General features: G+C 44.4%; 2 protein-coding genes across 6 annotated transcripts in view; one reads left to right on the top strand and one right to left on the bottom strand.

Annotated features, from left to right (window-relative positions):
- SLC49A4 (solute carrier family 49 member 4) overlaps nt 1-9,779 on the top strand; it is a 72,464-nt gene extending 62,685 nt beyond the window's left edge. Inside the window, exon 9 of the mRNA XM_030486107.1 lies at nt 1,686-9,779. Coding sequence (XP_030341967.1) covers nt 1,686-1,801 — 116 coding nt within the window. The 3' untranslated portion in view covers nt 1,802-9,779. The remainder of the gene's footprint in view (nt 1-1,685) is intronic.
- Nucleotides 9,780-16,332: 6,553 nt separating this feature from the next.
- Nucleotides 16,333-22,849, bottom strand: part of SEMA5B (semaphorin 5B) — a 277,489-nt gene continuing 270,972 nt past the window's right edge. For all 5 annotated transcript variants that reach the window (XM_030487800.1, XM_030487796.1, XM_030487799.1 and 2 more), the window contains one exon: nt 16,333-22,665. In XM_030487800.1, the coding sequence (XP_030343660.1) occupies nt 22,658-22,665 (8 nt within the window). In that variant the 3' untranslated portion in view covers nt 16,333-22,657. The remainder of the gene's footprint in view (nt 22,666-22,849) is intronic.

The following is a 22,849-nucleotide window of genomic DNA, read 5'->3' as shown; positions in this document are numbered from 1 at the left end:
CTGATGGCATTTAAGAAGCTTACAGATAAACCAGAACTCCATCAAATTTATCTTGTTCCCTTGGTCTTGCTTTTTGGGCCAAATAATCTTTCTGTAGTTTTAATTCCAATTTCTCTACTTTTCTCCTGGTACTCTGATACTGCAAAGGCTGTGAAAGAGCCAAGCCCTGGAAACTTTCCAGTGCACTGAAGATTTTGGTCCAGCTAGCATGGCGGAGATGTAAACCTTTCTTAAGCTCAGCCTCTCTACTAGTGCTGTGCCCTGAGGCCCACAGCCTCAGCCTGTGGATGTGGTTTCCTTCACCTTTTCTGCAGGGACTTCCAAGGGATTAAAAAAAAAGGCAACTCAACCTTTAGCTTCACACAATCAACATGTTAGCGTGCATCACCAGTGCTGTCACAGATTCTGTGTTACAAAAGACAGGAAGCATTCACAAGTTAAATTTGGTCTTTAGGATATTTGGGTTAAAGTCTGTTTAGTTCAATTAAGCAAGAGTATGATAAGGACAATAAATAACAAAGGATTTGCCTATTGACTTCTGGCATCACATAACACAGTTTTCTCCAAGCCTAGGATAATTTTGTTATGGTTTTAATAAGATTACTGCCTAAACAATACTGTAAGGTGATTTAGTGGAAGAGGGAGGGTGTTGTTGAAGGTTACTGGTTTTGGAAAGTTGGCGGTTTTTTAGGCTTTCTGACTTTTGTCTTTTGCATTGTGTAATAGAAATTATGCTTTTTCTTTTAGCAATATAAATCACAGATTTAAGAAAGTAGCAGTGCTGAAGTCTTGATTTTGATTAACTCAGACCGTGAGGGAGAGTTTAGATTCTGTAAAAACAAATAAATGGAAACAAACAAACAAAAAGAAATGAAACATCATCTCCAGTAAAATGAATGTTTCTTCAGTAAATTGACAGATTAAAAAAAGGAAATTGTGGTGCACTTTTTAAAAAAAAAAAAAAAAAGCTGAAAAACTGAATAAAAGTGCTAATTAGTAGTCAAATGTCAGGTGACAGGATTTCTTGAATGTGGAACACAGGCTTTTAAGAGCATTAAATGTGTACATCTGAACGTTATGTGTAACATCTCAAAAAAGGCTTCTGAGGAGCTGTTTTTGCAACTAGTTTTAAATTGAATTGATCGTACTACTCACAAGTTTCTTCTGAGGAATTGGTTTTCTCTCCTTATATCGTATGGCAGGTTTGAGTCAAAATCAAACCCTGCTTCTTCTTACACTTCTAATTTGTTTTAGTTTTCAATCCATCAAAATCAAAGAACTAATGAGTAGAGTCTTCAGGAGGGGTTTATTCTCCATTAGCAGTGATAGATTTTTTTTTTTTTTTTTTCCCCTCCATTCTCTCCATTGACAGGTTGAATAAGGAGGATTAACATTCGCTGGAGGCACTGGTTTATATATATAAATACATTTATAATATATAAATATATTTTTTTTTATATATGTATACGTGTGTGTGTACATATACACACACAACTTATATGGATGGCTCTTTAAGGTGTCCATGGAGAAGTCTTATAGACCATGTTAACCGTCTATCAGTCTATAGGTGTCAGGATTTTGTTCAGAACACAGTAATTTCCTTCAAACCCACCATCAATCAAAGTTTTGGTTGCTCTAAACACCGAACATGTTTGATAACTCTGAGTCTGTTTCTTGCTTTACAGAGTTTTCCTGGTTCAACTGGTGCCTGCCAGGATCATGTCTGCTCAGCCTGCTCCTCATCCTGTGCTTCCGTGAGTCCTACGACAGACTCTATCTCGATGTCGTCGTCTCTGTGTGATAACGCTGGACTGGTGAGGGGTTGGAAGAGACTGGAAGTTAACTTAGCAGTCTGCACATCTGCCTGGATTTGCACAGTGGAACAGCAGAAAAACAGAGAAATTACAAGACTTAATCGTGACTTTATTACAGAGGGTGAGGGACAGGTTGTTCCTACGTTCAAGACCACCTTGATTTGTGATAAACGTGGAACCTGAGTGGCGATAATGATGCCAAAATGCACAAAAGAATATATCTAATGTATAGGTCCTGGTGCCAGAGCTGGGGCTCTCTATTTAAAAGGCTGTTGATGTAGCAGAGGTGTACAGTTTGTGTGCGTGCGTGTGTGCCAAGTCACAGTTATACAGACCAGAGTACCAGTCATCTTTGGAGTCTTCTATCAGAATATAAATAGTGAATAATCTTAACAAAAGGGAAAAAAAAAAGAGATAAAAGGCAAAAAAACCCCCACTTTTGTTTTTTAAAAGATCTTCCTTTTAAATCACTAGTCGTTTATATAATGAATGTCCATTAAGCAGTTAAGCCAAAACAATTTGGTGCTTGTACACTACATTTACATTCTAATAAAGTGATTTCTGATAAAAGACACTGGTACCAGGGGTTTTAGCCATACTAAATATCCCAAACAATCCTTGCAGTTGTTAGAGGTGTTTGTTATCACCCTGGAGCACATGTAAATGATAGCTTTAGCTGCCAGTGAAACCCAACTTTCACCCGCAGTTGCCTCTGGAATACCACTGTGGTTCTGTATCTCCTGAATACAAAGCATCTGTGGTGTCTCAGAAGTTTACTGGAGAGTCACTTCTTTTTTTACTGTGAAGACCTGTTTGTGCCACTGAATACTGTGGAAGTGGATGTCCAAGACCCACTAGTTCTCTTCTGATACTCTAAGGCATGTGTGGTTTTTAGGATTAGTTTATGACTAAGGGTGCCTAAACAATAATATTGTTTGCTAGCTCAAGTCTTTAAAATCACTGTTTGCTAAAAAACAAGTCTTTCTAGTTGATGAGGTGCCCTGATGGCGGAATGACAATGAGAAATAGCTCGTGAGTTTTGGCATAATATAGGAAATATAATGCCAGCTCTTTTTATCAGTACTAATCTGTGGTCGTTCTGGCCCTTACTTGAACAAAAATATTAAAGATACTTTGAATAGTTTTTTAACTCAATTTTTAAAGCTGTTAATAATTTCTTAATTATATTCTTAGATTTCGGTTCAGCATCATTTACAGTATTTCCATGTGTGTGTTTTGTGTTAGGGGAGTGTGTTTGTGTGTGTGTGTGTGTGTGTGTGCGTATTTATATCTATGTATACACAAATAAAACTTATATATATTATATATAAGTTATATAAGGATATGTGTTTACATAGGTTTATTTTAAGTAATCATGTCTCTGGATGGTGGTATGCTACTGTTTGTAACTTAACCAGTAACTGCCATGAATGGAAATGCATACATATGCTGTCTGTGACATGAATTTTTTTCAGGGGTGAATGATTTCCTATCGTAAGTTTTATCACAGGGGGTGTGTGCACATGTTGGAGGAGGCTGGTGTGCAGGGTTCCGCGTCTGTAGAAGTCTGAATCAAACACCCTTTGCTCCTGTGTGGGCTCTTCTCTGCCACCCTGGGGTGACACCGACCCTGGAAGCTCACTCAAATAAACCCTGAACTGAGCGCTACCTTTCAGACACAGATACATTCATTCTTTCTGCTCTCCTTTTGCAGGGAGAATGTGCTACTAATACCTTTAACTCAGGAGTGTATCTGTGCAGTACAATAAAATGAGGTGTTCCCTGCTTTTATGTTTTCAGAGCAATGGATGTATTTACTGTAGTAACAGAAAATTGACTTAGCTCAGTGCCCATATCAGCTACTAAATGATCTTTTCTGTCTTGAAGCAGCTTCTTTGTAGAAATGGATCTAACCTACATTGGGATAACTAAATCAATCTAAGCAGCATGTTCAGATCCACTGGCATCATCCTTTTACTGTTTTTCAGATGAATGGTATTAACTGTCCAACTTCTTTTTTACTATGTTTTAGTGCCTGGAATAGTTTCAGTATCTAGTAGCTGCTGCTACTTATTGTCTCCTGAAACCAAGGATCGCTTGCCAAGAGTCTGATTGGAGTTGCATTGTCATGGCAGAACTGGAAGCTTGGATGGCTCTTTAGAGCTCTGCTTCTGCAATTCACTGTAGCTATATTAAGATTAAAATTGCACAGCTCGGGCACTGTCCTGACTGACAGAGGTTTCTAAACCTTTCACTGTCCTAACTATTTTAAGATGGAGGAGCACTTCAGGCAGTATTCAGACTATAACCTATTTTGCCTCTGTTCCAGAAAGCATTGAACAATTCTAAATACTTGTCTGCTGCCAAATGCACACTCTATACAGTTGGGGAAGAAGAGCGAACACCTTGTTTTAAACCCTTCTGATTGTTTTTCTCAGTGTGAATTGCTCACTGCTCTCCTGAATTTTGATGCTTTGGTAGAAGTTTCTGTGTGTGGTGGGTTGACCCAGACTGGACACGAGGTGCCCACCAAAGCCACTCTTTCGCTCCCCTCCTCACCAGGACAGAGGAGAGAAATTATAACGAAAGGCTCATGCGTCGAGATAAGGACAGGGAGAGATCACTCACCATTTACTGTTGAAGTAAAACAGACTCAACTTGAGGAAATCAAATCAGAGTAGGTTAATGAGAAATAAAACCAAATCTTAAAACACCTTCCCACTCCTCCCTTCTTCCTGAGCCTAACTTTACTCCTAGTTTTTCTACCTCCTCCCTGCCAGCAACACAGGGGCATGGAGAATGGGAGTTGTGGTCAGTTCATCACATGTTGTTTCTGCTCTTCCTTCCTCCACAGGGGAGGACTACTCCCACTCTTCCCCTGCTCCAGTGTGGGGTCTCTCCTGCAGGAGACAGTCTTCGATGAACTTCTCCAGCATGAGTCCTTCCCACAGTTCTTCACAATTCTTCCTTCCTACAGTTCTTCATGAACTGCTCCAGCATGGGTCCTTTCCATGGGGTGCAGTCCTTCAGGAACAGACTGCTCCAGCGTGGGTCCCCTGCGAGTCACAGGTCCTGCAGAAAACCTGCTCCAGCGTGGGCTCCTCTCTCCATGGGGCCACAGGTTTTGCCAGGAGCCTGCTCCAGCATTGACTTCCCATGAGGTCACAGCCTCCTTTGGGCATCTCCCTGCTCCAGTGTGGGGTCTTCCCTGGGCTGCAGGTGGATATCTGGGTATTGACCTTGGTGTCTGCAGGGCTGTTTCATATTCTCACTCCTTTCCCTGCCTCTGTTGCACAGAGGTTTTTTCCTCCCTTTCTTAAATACATTGCAGTAGAGGCACTGTCACTGCCACTGATGGGTTCAGCCTTGGCCAGAAGTGGGTCTGTCTTGGATCCGGCTGGCACTGGCTCTGTTGGGCATGTGAGAAGCTTCTGGCAGCTTCTCACAGAAGCCACCCCTGTAGCTACCCGACTACCAGAACTTTGCTGCACGAAACCAATATACTGTATTGGGCGCTGTAGTGTGTGGTCCTAGTTACAGTCCTCAATGCGTCTGCACCAAAATGGAGATGTTATCCAGAGCTGAGCAGTGCAGCAGGGCTCTGCTGGAGACCTGCACTTAGTTTGCAGTTGAGGCTCAACCAGAGTTTCCAGCAAGTCTGAGGGAAATCTGCCTGAATGAAACCCAAAGGATTGCTCCCAAATTACTTGAAGTTGTGCAGGACACTGCTGCATTCCACACACAGTGTTCAGGCTTAAGGATTTTATTTGATTAGCAAGTCTGGCTCCAGGCAGAGGTGAGGATTGCAAGTGTGCTTGCTGAGATCTCTGAAAAATATTTTATCCCCATCGGTGGCCAGCAGCAGCATCCTTCTGTGGAGGAGCAGTCTATTTCATGTCAGTAACTCAACTCAACCCATGGGAATATTTTTTGGATAAGGGCTACCACGAGGTCTCCCCTTGTTTGGATTTACCAAGAGTCCAAGCTGTAATGATAACTGCACTTTACTGGAAGTTAGAGATTGCAGGGAGAGCCCTAAGCAGTGCTGATACAATTGGCAGTAGTGCAGAACAGTATTTCTCTTTAATTAGTGAAAGTTCTAGGTCTCTCTAACTTCTGAGTCAGTAACCATGGGGGGATTTGTCTGAATGAGGCATTATCTTGCACTGCCGCGGAGTAGCCAACACTGGATGCTGCTTGTGCTGTGACTGCCAGCAGAGCAAGGTGCCCTGGGCATTCACAATATTTGTTTCTCTTTATGGCCTGTAAGTTCAAGGCCCTGAAGAACACTTTTTTCCAGCAGAGCAGAGCCCCCTAACATCTAAGTAGTTGTGCTAAGCTTTATGTTGAAAATGCTAGGAAGGATGCTCTGCGGTGGCTGCTCTCGCTTAATAGTTCTTCGTTTTCAGTATGGGCTGCTCCTCAGGTTTCTGCTTGGCTCGGTAACAACTCTTAGTTCAGCTTCCAGTGCTGCTGGGTTTTCTTCTTGTGAGCTGTGGAGTTGTGCAAGCTTTCATGCTGCTAATGAGGAAGCTCAGGGTTAGTAGATGTAGGCTCCACTTATGACACTGTTTACTGTCTCTCGTCCCTGCTGTTACCCATTAATTTCCTTTCGATTCCTTCACCCTCCCGCAGGGCCACCTGCTCCCCTGAGCTGGAGGAATGGAGAAGAGCTGCCGTACTCCCAAGCCAGCTTTAGAGAGATGGATTGGCCAATTGTGTACTTAATATACATAAAAATTGTGATTTTTAGAGAATCATGCAAGCTGGAAGAAGTGCAGACCCAAAGGATTTTGCACATATGTGAGCAGATAGTCTGTTATGAGCAGACTATAGTTTGCCTGAAGCTTATAATTTTAGCTCCCACACCTAGAGAGACCAAGCTGACAGGCACCGCGCATGTTAGGTATTCAGGTTCACAGAATCTCAGAGTTATTCCCAGCCATCTGACAGAGCTGAAATGGATGGGAGTGGGACAACTTTAATCTTGGAGTAGGCTGGAAAACCTCAGGTTGCGTCAGTGTTTGTGCTGGTTATTCGGGGCCGGGGGATGGGGGTGCCAGGCTGGTGGATTGAGTAAGAGGAGGAGGTTGCCAGAGGGCTTTTCAACACTGAAATACTGCATTGAGTTGATCAAATCCATATAAAATTTGAACTTTTGTGGTAACAGGGATGTTGATGCCTGGCTTGTTCTATAGTAAACTTAGTGACTGCATAGCCATACACTGCAATATAAAGACGCCGAATTGATTGATATTCATATATTGGCTGTTCCTAGAAAGGGAAGTGATTCTTAATTATGTGGATTGACTGAGATACAAATGGGAATTGCACAGTGGGTATAACTGTCCTTTGATACTATGGCAGCAGGGTTCTAATTGTTCGTCTTCATTTCTTCCATTGGGTCACTTGCAAATATGAATAAGTATCTATGACAAAAGCACTTTTATATTTAGTTAGTTTGGGGGGGTATGTCTTTTAGATTAAGTATGTGTCGTTGTCATGACTTAGCAAGACAACAGCTACACTGGTATGAGAGCATACATGAATATTGGGCATTGATTTGGTATTTGGTGTTGGTGCCTCCATTCTCTGTTGAAGCACCAGGCTTGGGGAGCAGGGATGTGGTGTGTGCGAGGAGGTAGCAATGCTTGTGGATGCACAGTCGTGCAAAGGTAGATGCTGACCCTCCGAAAACAAACAAGAACTTCATCATCTTCTGTGGGTCCCCCCATTGGGGCTGGGAGGAGGAGAAGGGGAGCATGTGTAGAGGAAAAGCTGCCTTGGGGCTGCTGCCTCCCTTCCAACAGAGGAAGAGCCTCCAGGCCTACTGCTTCACGTGTGAGAGATCATCAGTGGCAACACGGGCTTCGTTCGTTTCCCTGCAGCCATTTTGCTGTGAGGTGGGTTGTGGGTGGCAGAGGAATAGCTGCCTTGCTTCCTCCAGGAGTGCAATTTCAGGCACTAGAGGAGCATTGCCACAGAAGATGATGTTAATCTGCTTATAGTTTTTGCAGTTTGTGTTTCAAGGCAGGTGAAACTAATAGAGAAAGAAATGTAACTGTTCAAAGTTTTGACAAGCAAAAGCAAATATTTGCACAGATACTGTGCTGGCTCCTGCCTTTTACTTGGGATTGCAGAGTGTTGGGAGCAATTCGTGCCCTCCTGGAGTGTGGTCCTGCCCCTGCAGCCCTGGCACTCGTCCTGCTGCTGCTCAGCCCCGGCAGTGCTGCGGCAAGCTTTGTGCCTGGACCCGGGGGGGCAGCGACTGGGGCAAAGAGGGAGAAGGGAAGTGCTGCATCCAGGGTGCCCAGCAGTGCGACACTGGTAGGCACCCAGGTTACTTGTGCAGGGGGGATGTCTTCTGCAACCTAATTTTAGAAGAGTCTCATTTTTTACTTCCTCAAGGATGAGGTTCTGACCTTCATTTTGTGTTTGTGACATGATTTGTGCTGCAGGAACAGCTGGGGCACATGGCATAGAGGTGCCAGTTTTCCAAGGTGTGGCAGAGAAGGCAGGTGAGACTTGCTCTCTGCAATAACAGTTTTTCGTTTTCCACTGTCTCTCTCCTCACTAGCTTCCCCCTTGTGATTTCTCTGCTTTTATATTTTGTCAGACTTGTCGCACTCACTTTGTATTATTACATGAGGAAAATACCATGCGCAAAACCTTGCTTTCTCTATGGGGAGCTGATCTCTTTTGGCTCAGGCTACTTCTCTGACCTTAGCCCATCTGTTTGTAAAAGCCAAAAACACCCCAACCCCATGTTTTCCTTTGCAGAGGGCATGTGCAGGTTTGTGTGGTGCTGGGATGGGTAGCGAGAGCCTGGGCTCTGTGCTTGCTCAGTCAGAGTGGCTCAGGAACCTGGGGAAGAGATGCTCGTGCATAGGGTGCCTCGCTCTCCCCATCTGTGAAAGGGGAGGGGGATGCCCCATGTCCCTCCCCAGTCAGGGGAGGTCAGGGCTGGGAAGCGCTTTGGGATCCTGTGAGGGATGGTAGCTGGAGCAAGGGATGGGAAATGCCCTGGTTAATGGGCTGTGTGTCTTCATCCTTTTGAGTCTTCTGTGTGGAGTGCAGACCCTGGTTTTCTCTGCCTGGCCAGCATAATCTATAAGGCATAGACAGTATGTACTGTAAGGGTAAAAACTCCCTCTGGCAGAGAGGTTACATTAACAAACTGGTGGAAAATGGTTATGCTTAGGGAAGGGATGCTCAGAGAACTAGTCTGCCAGGGGCAGATGCCCCCAGGCTGTATCTGGCACTCTCTGGATGTCCTGGATGTGCCATCAAAGCCATGATGCAAAACCAGAGCTGGCTGCCTTGCTCCAGCCACTGCCTGCACCTCTCCTGCCATGCCCTGGCCTTTTGGCTGCCACTCAGCACCTGGGCTGAGCAAGCACAACAAGGCACCCCCCAGGTAGCCAGCCACCGGCTGCTGCTCCTCCCGGGCACAATGATGTGTTTTCCAGATACATTTATTTTCTCTGCCTGTGATATTTGCTAGATTAAAATCTCTTTTTCCCTTACCAAGTTTAATGTTTTTTGCTGTGCATTTTAGAAACAAGTACTTGATAAGGTGGGAAAAAACAGCTTTTAATTAAGTGATGCACCTAGCAGGGTTTTTTGGGCTGTGTGAACATGCAGAGAAGGAAGAGGGTTTTACGTGTTGGAGATCATCTTTGTAAACTATCCTCGACCTGTAAGACTGTTAAATTTTACTGGTTTGTATGCATTTTACTTTTGTAATTTTTTAAATGATTTGATAGAATTTTATTTTAGGGCAAATTCTACTTTTTGTATGCGATATTCTGATGTATTTTTATGTTTGAGGAAATGATGTTGAAACCACTGTATACTTGTCATGTAACACATCCACTGTGTCATTTCTTTTTAAAACTGGAATCTGACCGTGAAGTGCGTGTTACTTTACATACTGGTTGTTGCACATTAAAGAGGTTACTCAGATGTGCTGCCATCACTGCTCATTAATTCCAAGAAAATACAGGGGAATAGTTTATTTCTGCTATAATATTGCCAAAAACCACATCAGATACTGCTACGAGATGGGGGTTGCTTAGTCAAAATGAATGTGACTTCATCCAACACCCAACCCAGCCAAGAGGAGGATTTTCATCGCTTTTGGTGAGGCTTTAGGGTGGAACTCTGACCCTACTGTTGCACCAAGGGTCCCCACAGACTGAGGGTTGTGGGGCGGGCTGGGGCAGAGGGGGCCCCCAGCAAGCAGGGGAAGGTGCTGGTGGCGATGGCAACCCCCACTACCCCACCACATCATCCTGACTCTGATTTCAGACTCTGCCTCATCTGGGCTCGCGGCTCGGGATGCTGTTGGTTTTGCTGGTTCCCACTGTTAACATCTCCATCTGGGCTTTTGGAAAGGAGACCCTTCGCAGTAACTTTCCTTGTGTTTATTCTACATTTAATTGAAATGGACCCAATCTGGGATCTCTTGATCCGTGTTTATTTTCTAGGACCAGCTCTTCAATAACGCCCTGACTACTTACCAGGGCAAGTTTAAAATAACCTCATGTCCTATTAGTGCTGGGAAGAAATCTGTCAACTCTCATATCATGGAATAACTGGGCCCCACTATTCTTAGCAACAGTCTCTTTCCAGGCTATATATGGGAGCTTAAGGCTCCTCTAATGATACAGTCCTGGTTGTATTTATCTTTGCAGTGTTACGGAAATCTCCATCCTTGGGGGGATGAGAGCTGAGGCCCATCTCAGATCCCTACTGTTGTTCTGTGTGTTGGTGAACCCCCTATGCTCATTCTTTCTCAGAGTTGTTTTGGGGTTTTTTTACACTGTTTCTACTTTGCTGTTGTCAAAGTCTGCTGTTTCCCTGGCACAGAAATGATTTATTTTCTCTTTCCCGATCAGCACATCCTGGCTGGGTGCTTGCTGGTGGCTCCCTCTCCAACCACGTTGGAGTTACACGTGGGCAGATGGGCCCTGTGGGATTGCTGGGCTTGGGGCTCGGCTGGATGCAGGCACTCGGTGTTGTGCCCAGACGGGAGGGAACCACTCAGATACCTCGTTTCTAATGGCCATGAGACCAGCAGAGACTGGGGAAAAAGTCGGGGCCACTTGTAAATGCCAGGTATGGGTGATTTGGCATTTCTGGGCTGCGGCCCAGCACCGGGGGATGCTGATGCTGGGGAAAAGCACCCAGCAGCAGCACCCAAATGCAGGTGGGCCTGCCTTTACTTCTTGCTGCAGGTCATGAGGGCGAAGCAGCTGCAGTGCTCCACCTGCTCCACGAGCATGGTTTGGGCTGCAGCTGGGAGTTCTGTCAGACGCCAAGGCATTCTCCTGTACCTGACACACGTTACTCTGCACCCACGGCTACATGAACACAAATTTGCGACGAGGGGATTTTTTTTCCTACAGCTTGGGCTTGAGCAGGCAGAGGGGAAGCCCAGTGGGTGCATCCTGCCAGGACTCCTCATGCAAGCTGCCAGGACCAGCATGCTCTCCTCTCCCAGTGCGGGCCAGTCACCCAGTGAAGTCATCCTTGGCTAAGGACTGCAAAATCCATCTTAACTCTTCAAGAGCCAAACGAGCATGGGTGCATGGGAGCACAGCAGTGAGGCAGCACCGGCTTGTCCCTGACTGTCCACAGGAGGCTTTGCAGCAGGTCCCATGGCTGCAGTGAGGTTTCTTTATGGAAGCTTTCTGCTTTGCTCCGTGCCTGCAGGTAGGTCCAAGAGCTGGAGGTGCTCTGCCGGTGCCACCAGGATGGGGCTGGACCCGTTCCCTGGGGGCTGCAAGGGCTGTGCCCTGAGTAAGCCTGTCCATCCATTTGTCCATCTATCTGCTTGGCCAGAGACCTACAGCTACGATAGGTACCTGATTTAGTTGCTAAAAGGCGGTGGACAGGGGATGCAAACCTCCCCACAGGCAGCACACAGGAAAATGCCACCTTGATTGGACCCTAATAATTGAAGCTCAGACAAGCAAAAGCAGAGGAAACACTGGTAGCCGGCAAAGTGACCCTACTGTGTTCTGAACCTCAAACTCTGCCCAGGACTCTCCTAAACCTGCCTTTGGTGGCAAGAGCTGAGGAATGGGATTATGGGCATAGTTTTGCGATTGAGTTTCGGTGCTGAAAGAGCATCTCTGGTGGGCACAGGAAAGGACAGCTCTGACAGGTTTGTAGTGAGTGGATGAGCAGCAGAAGTGTGAACTAGAATAGCACAACCTCATACAGAAATTACTTCAACTGCCACTAAGTGCAGAAAAGACCTTTTTGAGAGAGATTTTCAGGTCTCAGCCTATGCTAAAGCATCACAGGCCGCCCTACACTCACGTGGTACTCAGAGATGACTTTTTTTTGTTTGGCTGGAGCAGGACTGTGTGTCTCTGAGCTGGCGTGCAGAAGTGATGCTCAGAGCACAAGCCTGTACCTCTTAGCTCCAGACCCTCCTTGTCTGCTGCAGCACCCAGCGTGGCAGGGACTGCCAGGGACCAGCTGCACCCCAGGATGGGCGGCCTCTGCCAGGCAGACAGCTTTGTCTCTTCCAGTGCCAGAAGAGTGATGGATCAGCAGAAGACGGCAGTAATTGCCAGGAGGCTTTCAGGCAGAAAGCAAGGCTCTCACCCATGGACAGGCTGATGTAAGTCAGCATGTAAATCAGGTACAACACGCAAAAAATTCAGCTGAGCTCCTGAAGAAACCTATGAACAAAAAAATGTTGTTGCTAAGAAATGTGAAAATAGAAAACAATAATGTAGCCTCTGCCAGGGTAATAAAAGTGTATCAGCGTTAAGTGTGCTCTCTCGTACAGATCGCTTGCTCGTGACAGTAAATTAAGTACTGCAAAAATGGGTACAGTTTTCTCTGTGGCCATTGATGCTTCACATCATGGAAATAGCAAATGTTTCTGATGGCTGTTCATTACCCTGCGCTTGAGAGGGGAGCAATCCATTGCTGGCTCCATTATTTCCATGACAGCAAGGAAATGACTATGGGAGGTTTAAAAATGAAAGAGTACAGCAAGGTTAGATGGATCGAACCTCAACGGTCTGTTGCTGTTCACCATGGTCGATGTTAACACTGGGTCTGGGAGGGACCACGCTGTCTCCAGAGTGATGGAAAACCAGGACTACCTTTTGGTTACAGCTAATTGCTGGTTCATAAACTGTGAAGTTTGACCTTGAAAGTCTCCAGAAAAGCTGATTTGCAGCATGACAATATTGCAGCACAGCCCCTCATCCAGGAGACACCTCTGCCCCACATCCAGAGGACCTTTATGCGTTTGCTGAGTACTACATCTATTTCAGTTTATGCAAGGATCCAGTGACTAGCATCATCCATGTTCTGTAGCAATACACACCATGGAGTTGATTGATAGGTGGACGTGGCTGATGTACACAATGTTAATGTTTTCCTGTCATCTTTATAGCTTTAAAATGAAAGCAAGCTAATCTTATATGCACTTGAGTCGCTGCCATGGGATGGTCAACACAGAGCCAGTCACAACAAAAAAATGGGTGATAAAACTATGGTCACAAAATAAACCTGCCTATGAGTGCACCAGTGCAAAGCAGGAAAAAGAGAGAGCTATCCAGCTGCCGAGAGCCATTTTCATTTCAACATCTCAACACACAAAATTACCTTGGCCTGATTCAGTCCTTTCCCCAGAGGAAAACAGTTTGGTTTGCAGATATCATAAGTAGATCGAACGGTTGAAATTTGAGCAAAGATGGGCTGGGGAAGGGAAGGCAGGGGGGGTTTTCCTAGGAAATCAGCTGATGTTTTACCCTAAGGGTCTGATTTCCTCCATCTCTGATGAGATAAGGAGTTAATTGTCTGTCCTTACCTCACATGAGGGGAGGGGGAGGGTGTGTGTGTGGTGGGGTTGTGTTGGGTTTTTGATTTTGGAAGCAGGCTTGGGCAGTGCTGAACTCTGACGCCTTCTTGGTTAATTCAAACCTCAGCTTTTTTAAACAGAAAGTGCAATGACAACTCCACGAGTGGCTTTTTCTGAATGAACAAAACAAACCATGTCAAAATGCTTTGCAGCTGTTAGCAGAACAGCATTTTTAATGACTCTCCAAAGGTTTTGGTAATTGAGCTGTGTGTTGGGGAGTGTGTGGTCTCTCGGCTGTACGCTCAAGGGGAAAAAGCACAGGAGAAGCCATGGGAAGCAATGCTTTTGCAGAAGAGTGTCGAGCACATTGAGGACGTGCTTGCTCTGTGCTGATCTCTGCCGTGGGGTAGCTGCACTGAATTTAAGCTAACTCAGAGGCTGTTGCTGAGCTTGGGGACCGTGCCCTGCCTGGTCACAGCAGCAGGGCCATGCAGGCTCTCATAGATCAGTGAAATGCCTGTGTGGGCAGAGGGAGATTCAGGAGTTGGAGCCAGGTCTTCTGATCATGTCATGGTGGGGGAGTGGGGGCACTGGTGGGGTGCTGGGCACTGGTGGGGGTGCTGGGCACTAGTAGGGGTGCTGGGCACAGCAGTAGGAGACTCACTTGGGGTTTTTTTATACCGCCACAGCCTGAGTGCTTTCCGAGGAGGGTGTGTGCATGACGACCTGCCCAGCCACCGCTCCCAGCAGTGTGTGGGGATCATGCACGAGAGGGTCGAAAGCCTTGCTAAAAATCAGGCTGCTGGTTATTTCCTATTTCTGCACTATCTGCAGGACGTGGTGCCTGTTCAGAGGAGGAAATTAACTCGATCTAATATGATGTGCTCTTGATAATGCCCTGCTGCCAGTATGCAGTTGCTCAGCCACTCTGCAGTGGTTACAGCTTGTTCATCCAAGTCCTTACTCCAGTGTTTTCACTGACATTAACTGGGCTGGGCTGCAATTCCCTGCCCATCCTTTCCTCTGTAACACCAAGTGCTGGCTGCGCCCTTGCCCAGGCAAGTGCCCCACCAGCCATGGGTGTTTCCAAGTCTTGATGGGAAAGAAAACACCAGCAGAAGGACTTCATATGGAGGGACAGGGCTAGGATAGGTTTGTCAATGCCACATCTGACTAAGAGCATCCCTAAAGCTTTTACTGTAGGGTCCTGGAAGAAACACGTAGACATGAATCATGAGGAACCTTCTGCTTTTACCTGTTCCTCCATTTCTTATACTGACCCCTGAATGGTACCCAAGGCAGGCTGGATGGGGGCTGTGCAGCCCTGGGGCTTTGGCTTAATAAAAACCTGGTGGGGAACCTGCAGGATAACAAAGCTTTCACTGTTTAGCTCACAGGTAAGAGTTAAGGAAGGAAAAGCATACAGGTGAGGTGAGAGACCAAAAGTTCACTGAGGCTACAAGTTAAACTGTAATGTTAATGAATCAAATTAGCAACTAGAAAAAAATGTTGTGGTAGACAGATTTTAAGGAAATTGGAAATAGGTTCCAATGTGCTACTTTGTTCTAATTGCTTGCAGAAGTGTCTTGATGCAAAACAAAACCTTTCAGAAATGACCTCCCTGTCTTATCGTGCAAACTAACTGGAAAAAAAAATCCATCTTACTCACAGCAAGTTTGTTTTTACTGATCTTGTGCCTCTCAATTACTTTTTAATGGCCTGCATTGAAAAGAAATTCCTGTATGCACACTTGAGAATATGAAAACACCCAAATGATAGCTTATGATTTACTAGGATTAAAGTATTATGTATGCAGGTGTAGCACGTTTCAGGTTATTAGTAATCCAATCTATTTTTTATGACATTATGGTGTAATTTTCTGTATGAAACTTCAATATAAGTCTTGAGCTGTATCGGAACATAAACTAAAATGTTCCTGGCTCTGTCACTTTTCATGGTCTTTACTTTGATTAATAAATGCAACAAGAGCTATAACGTTCTTCCATATGAGGCTACAATCACCCTTCAATCAAAACGTGTCCCTCAGCTTTTTATAACTTCTCACATCAATATGGAGGGCTTGAGAAGGAGCAGCAGTAGGATTTCATTGGAACTGAGCACATACACCTGAAACGACCTGCGGAAGCCGATCTCCTTCTCATGGTGAGCAGTTGTGTGCTTGGTGTCACATGTGGAGAGCTGGGGAGCAGAGGGGAGATGCGTACAGCAGAACTGGACGTGGATTTGGCACCCCGAATTTCAGACAGATTTGATCTTACCTCACTGGGCACCTTACTCAGAAATACTGTTTTTCAAATGCACCCCAGGTTTGGGGTGGAGCTGTACTCTGACACGCAGGCTTCTGTAGGAGGGGAGTTGAATTCCAATGACAGACTTCAGCAGTTCACTCAGTAACACAATTTTGTAACCACATAGTCTTCAACTCATGACAGATATAATCCAACCCAGGCCTCAGGATGCAGCTGGAGTGCAGGCAGGGAGGAAGGATGTATTCTGCAATTTCCCATCCCTGCACAAGCAGCTGAGTGAATTTTGCATTGCCCTTGGCCACCAGCATCAGGAGGAAGCTCCTCCACGTTCCCTCTGACCTGTCCTGCCAGCGCTGCTCAGGAGCCCCAGCCCCACCGTGCAGCAGCCACAGACGGAAAATAACTCACAGGCTTCTCAGGTTGGTCTGTTTTATTTCTGAATTATTCTTTACATTGTACAATATATAAAAATACAGAGTACCCCAAAAAAATTCACAGTGTCTAAAGGCAGTGATTACAGTCTAGGTCACCTTTATACTAAAGTACCATCAAGTTCAATTGCATAGGAAGGGTGATGTGCCTTCACAACAGAGTCCAATAATACTCTCCAGGTTTTGCTGTTTTAGGGCAAGCATTCTGTGTTTGCATCATAATTTCCCATGATCCAGTATTGCATCTGTCACTCTCCCACCTCAACTACAAGCTAAATCCTATCATATCCATTGCACATACCATTCAACCTCCCTAAAGCTTTCTCTGTGGGAATGATCCTAATTAACCGCATCGCTTTTAGGTATGCGCAGGTTTGGATGTCGGCTAGGGAGGGGTGTGTGGATAGAAACCACACTGGCATGCAGCTGGCTGGCTTTTATGTTGTTTGACATTTTGTTACTAAAAAACATTTTTGCTTCAGTTATTAATGGCCCATCCACGCCGACCTCTGCTTGACTCCGTGGCATGCGAATTAACAGCATCCCGCTGACGGAGGTTTCAGAACTAGAGTGCAGTGTTAATACTTTTCATGATCAGATTTGTTTAAAACCAAATCGGGGCTGGGACTTGCAGAAAGCCAAATGCTGCTTTTACAGCACTGAACCTTCTCAAATAGAAATTTACAGCTGAGGCTGGAGGCAGAAAAGGGAAAAAATCAAGTTTAAGACCCAAATTTGAGTTGAATGCTATTGAGCGTTTAATTTTGTGGCTCTCTAAATAAAGGGATGCTGGTTTTGCTCCTCCAGCCAGGACTAATGCAGATGCTAACATCTCACAAAGGGCCCAAAGGAGGAATTTCCACACAGAACAGCTGAGACAGGGTAAGTCCCACAAGGACCCAGCTCCAGGGGGGCTTCTGTCCAGTTTTGAAGGTTCTGGCAATCAAAATTTGTGGATTTTCTCACCTACCCCAAATGTATTCTTGAAGCTGCTTGAAGTTTCCTCCTAACAAGCTTAAGGGGAAGATTTACCTGTTCGAGTCTGGGCCTTGGACATGAAGGCATTAAAGTGATCTGTGGGAAAAAAAAGAAATCCTTCAAACCCAATTTACTGGGTATTTCTCTGTTACGCCAGGCAGCTCCAAGGGGTGCTGAGCCCCGCCATGTGTGCAGGCTGGCTCACGGGAGGCGTCAGGGCAAGGAATAGATGCAGAGCCTTGCCCATGAATGCTGGAAGCTCCAGAGACACCCACGGCACCAGGTAACTGACTGCCATGGCCTGGTGTCTTTTTTGGGCCTCTGTGAAAACAAAAAGCCATGGGTTTACAGGGTTCCTTTTCCCTAAATTTTGTACTAAAACCTCCTAATGCGATTATAAAGCAAGGCTTATTATGCCGATCAATAACTCAGAAGGCAATTGCTATCTTCTTTAACATGGAAGTTGACATTTTCTCTGTTCTAATAGATGATGTCTTTTGCTCTAATGGTACAATATTTGTTACTCCTACTTACTATTTTGATTTTCTTTGCACAATTAGTCCCTACTTATAATTACAAAAACAATAGAGTGATACATGAGAGATATGGGAAGCTTATTCAGAAAATATAAGCAGTAACAGGAATCTTTTTCTTAATCATTCTTAACCAGAATGATTTAGCGGAGAATCAGCATATCTAACTAGAAAAATCAATTTTCCTTTCAATTAAAAAATTATATTTCATTTACCTCAAAAGTGTTGGGTTTTTTGAAAACCTAATGGAAAGGATGCTATGTTTTTACAGGTTTTTTCTTCATTTTGTCCCTGTGAATTTGAACACCAGCACTGCCTTTCTTATTCTAAGTTTCCTCTGCAGGCATTTTGTTAAATATATATATCGTGTGTGTATATATTATAAATATATACTGTATCTATCCACTGATAGATGTATACACTATTACAAAAGAGTAAGCTGTTACACAAACTTTACATTTACATTTTATATATATATATATTTTTATATATATATAACTTTCCCCCACTGTATTTGGTACAAAGTATAAATCAATCTCAGTGGACAGCAATTTTCTCTCCAGGTGGGCTTAACATCAGATTAACACTGGAGGCGTCAATTGTCTGCATCAGACATGAACTCCATTCCTACTGTCTGTTGATTTCAAACCAACCATCTCATTTTCCAAATGTAAGGCATTAGGAACAGTGGTGGTAAGACAATGCAATTTCTTCTATAGTATCTGTACAGTTCATATATTTAAGAGCAGCCTGGCTCATATGCCGAATTCAAGTAAGCCTTTAGAGCAACAGTGCCTCTTATAGTGTGGTATCATCATCAAGTGGTTTGGCACAAGTTATTTCTGGTGGGTGACAGCTGATCAAGTAAAGCCCAACAGCAATGGCACAACACAGCCTGGATAAGGCCATAACGCACACCCCATCTGGAGGGAGAAAGGCAGCCACTTCCATGGAAAAGGAAGAATGGCCTAATTAAAGATGTTTCCGCTACATACTTGGCTGTAAGATTTCCATCATATTTTACATAATACATATCTGAATCCTAGCCAAAGGTTTGCAGAGAACCAGTGTCTCTAGACCAGCACAGGAACTGCCCGGGTTCCCCTTCTCTGTCTTAGAAGTGAAAGAAAAAGTATAGAGAGAGCAAGATGAGTCTTTTGGAAAGCAATGCTCCTGAACTACATGCATTTCCAGCGTACTTTCACATGGCCTTACAAATAGGGAATTTTAGCAACTTTAACATCCAGCTGCAGGAGCAATTCAAGCTGCTACAGATATTACAGACCTGACGATCAAGGTGCTGAATTACCTCAGCCAGAATATCACTGTACATGGTGTCATTAACCTGCCATGCATTAGAGGGCTCATAAAAAATGCAACCCTCACACCGCATTAACATTGTCCTTAAAGAACCGCACGCTCTGGCAAATATTGAGTAATACGTGTTCTGATTAATTTTTTTTTCTGTGCTCTCTCTCCTCTCTCCTGGATTCTACTTTCTGCTCAAATGGAGTCTATAGACCCTTGCTGTGATTGCCAATTATATCAGAAAGGGCTGAATCCATTTGGATGGCTGGTAAGAAGAAATGGCTTGATGAAACTATAACCACAGGCACCACTCTCAAAGCATCTGCCCTCCAATAGCCTACAAAATATCCACCTCCTGAGTACAATGGAAGTAATGACCTATCTTGGTGAGCTGAACATTTAAAGAAATTCAGCTGCTATGTGGCATGTTGGGGGGGAAAAAAAAAATCAGTTTACATCATGTTATTCTGTGAAGCTGAAAATGGAAAAATGTTTTAAGGAGGAGGGGGGAGAAAAAGAAGGGAAAATAGAAAATTATAATGATTGCAAAGTTTGACTTGCTCACATCCCCCCAAACTCCATCTGCAATACTGCCATGTACATAGTAATTGCAGCATGTATCAATACAAGGAATCTTCTGAGGGGGAAGCTTGGAGATGGCTCTGCTTTTACAATGGCTAGAGTGATCTTGGGAGCCAATGTTTTCTTCTGAATCACATAAATAAAAGCTCAGAAAATCCCATCCTGATAGTCTAATGTAATAATTTTCAACCCCTGGGCTTGTTAGAACTACTTTAAGTCAGGATTTTTTGAGTTGCTGAGGGGCCACGGAAACCAGTGAGGCAGGTGATTACGGCACGAGGCACAAAGGCAGCACTCCTCAAATGGGATTTAGAAGCCTAGGAAGAGCCTCCCTCCAGGCGCTGGCATTTGTTACCAGTGCTCTCCTTCTACCCTGGTGATCCACTCCCACCGCTCCCATCGCAGCCATGCTGCCAGGGGAGTTAGGGCCACTGTGCCTATGTGGAGGGTTGCAGCAGGCTGCTTCAGACAGAGCTTCAAGGTCTGCATAAGCTCCTGACCCCACTGCTTCAAATGTGAGTACATCTATTTAAGGGATCCTCTCTCTCTCTCTCTCTTCCTCTGTTCTCCCTATTTCACCCAGTGAATAGAGCAGAAGCAGGATGAGCTGCTAAATTAGAAAAACAACTGCTGAAAATGATGGGCACCACTGAGCCTAAGGTGTTCCCATGGCAGTGCTAATGACCTCACTTTACTACAAATATCCCTACAGCCTTCAATCACTGCAAACTGAAGTTGGACAAAGTAATTTAAAAATGGGAGGCCTCTTTATTCTTGCCTTCTGGTCAAGCCACCATAACACAGGCTTACAGATCTGTGTTAGCTTTTCCTTGCAGGAAAAGCAATATACTTGTCACTAGCAACAGAGTCTTTCTTCATTTCCTACTGGCTGCCTACATGAAGGAGCTGAGTACACAGCCCAAGCTGGCCTTCCAAACAAGCAACTGCAAAGGAATAACACTGAGAAACGATCGGTGGCAGCTTACAGCAAAATCTGAAATAAAGCAAAGCCAAACGGGACTGCTGGGAACATGGCCGAGTCAATGGCCACGCGCGGGCATGGCACTTGCTTGAGTAAGATGCACACGACAAAGCCAAGCTCGGGACCACAGGGAGCTCATGCGTGTTTCAGGGTGTACTTTTATCTCATGCTCAGTATTGCAACATTCTAAAATCCTTAGCATCAGGAGTTCATTATAAATATTAAGAAACACTGAATGATAACAGCAGTGAACTTGTTCACGTTGCTAACACATTGGATGTAATTGTACATTAAGCACCAGCAATAAGTTTCCTTTTTGCCAAACAATTATGTCAGACAAACATCTGGTTGTAGACAACATGGCTTCTGCATCAAACTAATACAGTTCTTGTAGACACGGTCACACACATACACAAAATTACATTTCAAGGCTGGATATACTGTTTAATAATGCTACTGCCCCAATTTACTTCAATAGCTGCAGCAGCATTTGTTCATTGTGTTGTTTTTTGCTCAGAAAAATTAAAGAGATATTGGCAAACAATGCACATTACTCAGCTGTGCTACTATTTCATAGAGTACTGACTGGAAGACACTGTAAGAATGTGCAGCAGACTTTCTGGGTCATGTCAGACTATGGAAACATTCCGTACAAAAATACCCTCCCTCTGAAAAGTCAGAATTATTCACTCTTTGAAAGTAAATGAACTAAAAACCAACAGTAAAACAACAGGAAAAAATTAGCCCAAAGCACGGTGATTTCCCACAAGAAGAGCATGGCCTCTAAAGTTGCCTTTCCTGGCAGACACAATCAGGATCAAAGCTAGAACAAAAAGAGTTAACACTGTCTCAGAAAAAAAGAAAAAGGAAGAAAGAAAAAAAGCCCATGGCTCTTGCATGGCAATCATCACATCTTCTTTTTTTTTTTTCCAGTGATATAAACATCTTTGTTTGTTAGGCACTCCAAGTTCACGTCTCCGATGTTATTCCAACATTTACTTTCCTCAGTGTCTCACTGCCTGTATAATTTTCTTTCAATTAAGACTGGAAACATTCTGGAAAGCTTCTTTGTGTAATGCACTTTGTTTGTGTGTTGTTTCTCATCAGCTGAACTGCATATTACCAAAGAAGGCTGCAGAAAGTATTTCCTGTAATATGAAAAGATTCTGTTGAAGATACAGGGAACACTGCCCTAGAAAGTCACTTCTTTTTTTTTTTGTTTGTTTGTTTTTTCCAGAAACATAAAAAAATGAAAAATCTAAAAAGGAAAGAAAAAGAAAAAAAGTTGTTGGCACGATGGAGTCCCGCTCAGCGTCTCATGAGCTGTGTGTCATCCAGTGCACCATTGCTACCCTGTCTCAGGAAGGATGCGCCTCACCAGACAGACACTCCTGCCCCAGGAGGCCACCTCTTGCCTTAGGGTGCACCCACATGTTGTGTGCTGCTGTGTGGTGGCCACCGAGCCCAGCACACAGCCACCTCCTTGTGACAACGTTGGCCTTGGACAACAATGCTGATGTTCCAGCCATAAACAGTTGCAGTAGTAAGAGCCATCTCCAGCCAAATATCCACAAAAGCACTGCAGAATGGTCCATATGTGTTTTTGTCCTTGTAAGGAGATGTGCTGTTTACAAGAAATACAATTAACCAAAGGAAAAAAAAAAAGACCCTACTGTACAATATTTACATCTAGAGGCTGAGCCAGTATTTGGTCCATAAAATCAATTTAAAAAAAATTCATATAGGAAGTTATCCAGTCTTATAGGATCTGTCCATCATCAGCTGTTGGTAAAGGTCCTTCCAGGTGAGGCCTCAGGCCTGTAGTCATATTTATTCAGTGTACTGGGATAATAGGTTGTCGTGTACACATTGGTTTGCTGCAACGGGTAGAAGTTGGTCCTGTCATCTGGTATCAAATTGTTCTTGTTAAGTGTCTGTAAAAGAGAAGAGGACATGACAGGGATGGTAATGGTGCCACATAATTACTCTTTTCTGCCTGCAGACACCTCCCTCTCACGTGCCTTCTCCATCAAGGTCTCTGTTGCAGCCACCACCACCTTCCCTCCAGCTGGGAGAGTAAGACAGTACATCGTACTCACTATGGGGCTAGTCTGTGGG

The sequence above is a fragment of the Strigops habroptila genome, chromosome 5 (assembly GCF_004027225.2).
Source record: "Strigops habroptila isolate Jane chromosome 5, bStrHab1.2.pri, whole genome shotgun sequence".
In the NCBI taxonomy this organism is placed as follows: domain Eukaryota; kingdom Metazoa; phylum Chordata; class Aves; order Psittaciformes; family Psittacidae; genus Strigops; species Strigops habroptila.
This window is presented reverse-complemented; position numbering and strand designations above follow the sequence as displayed.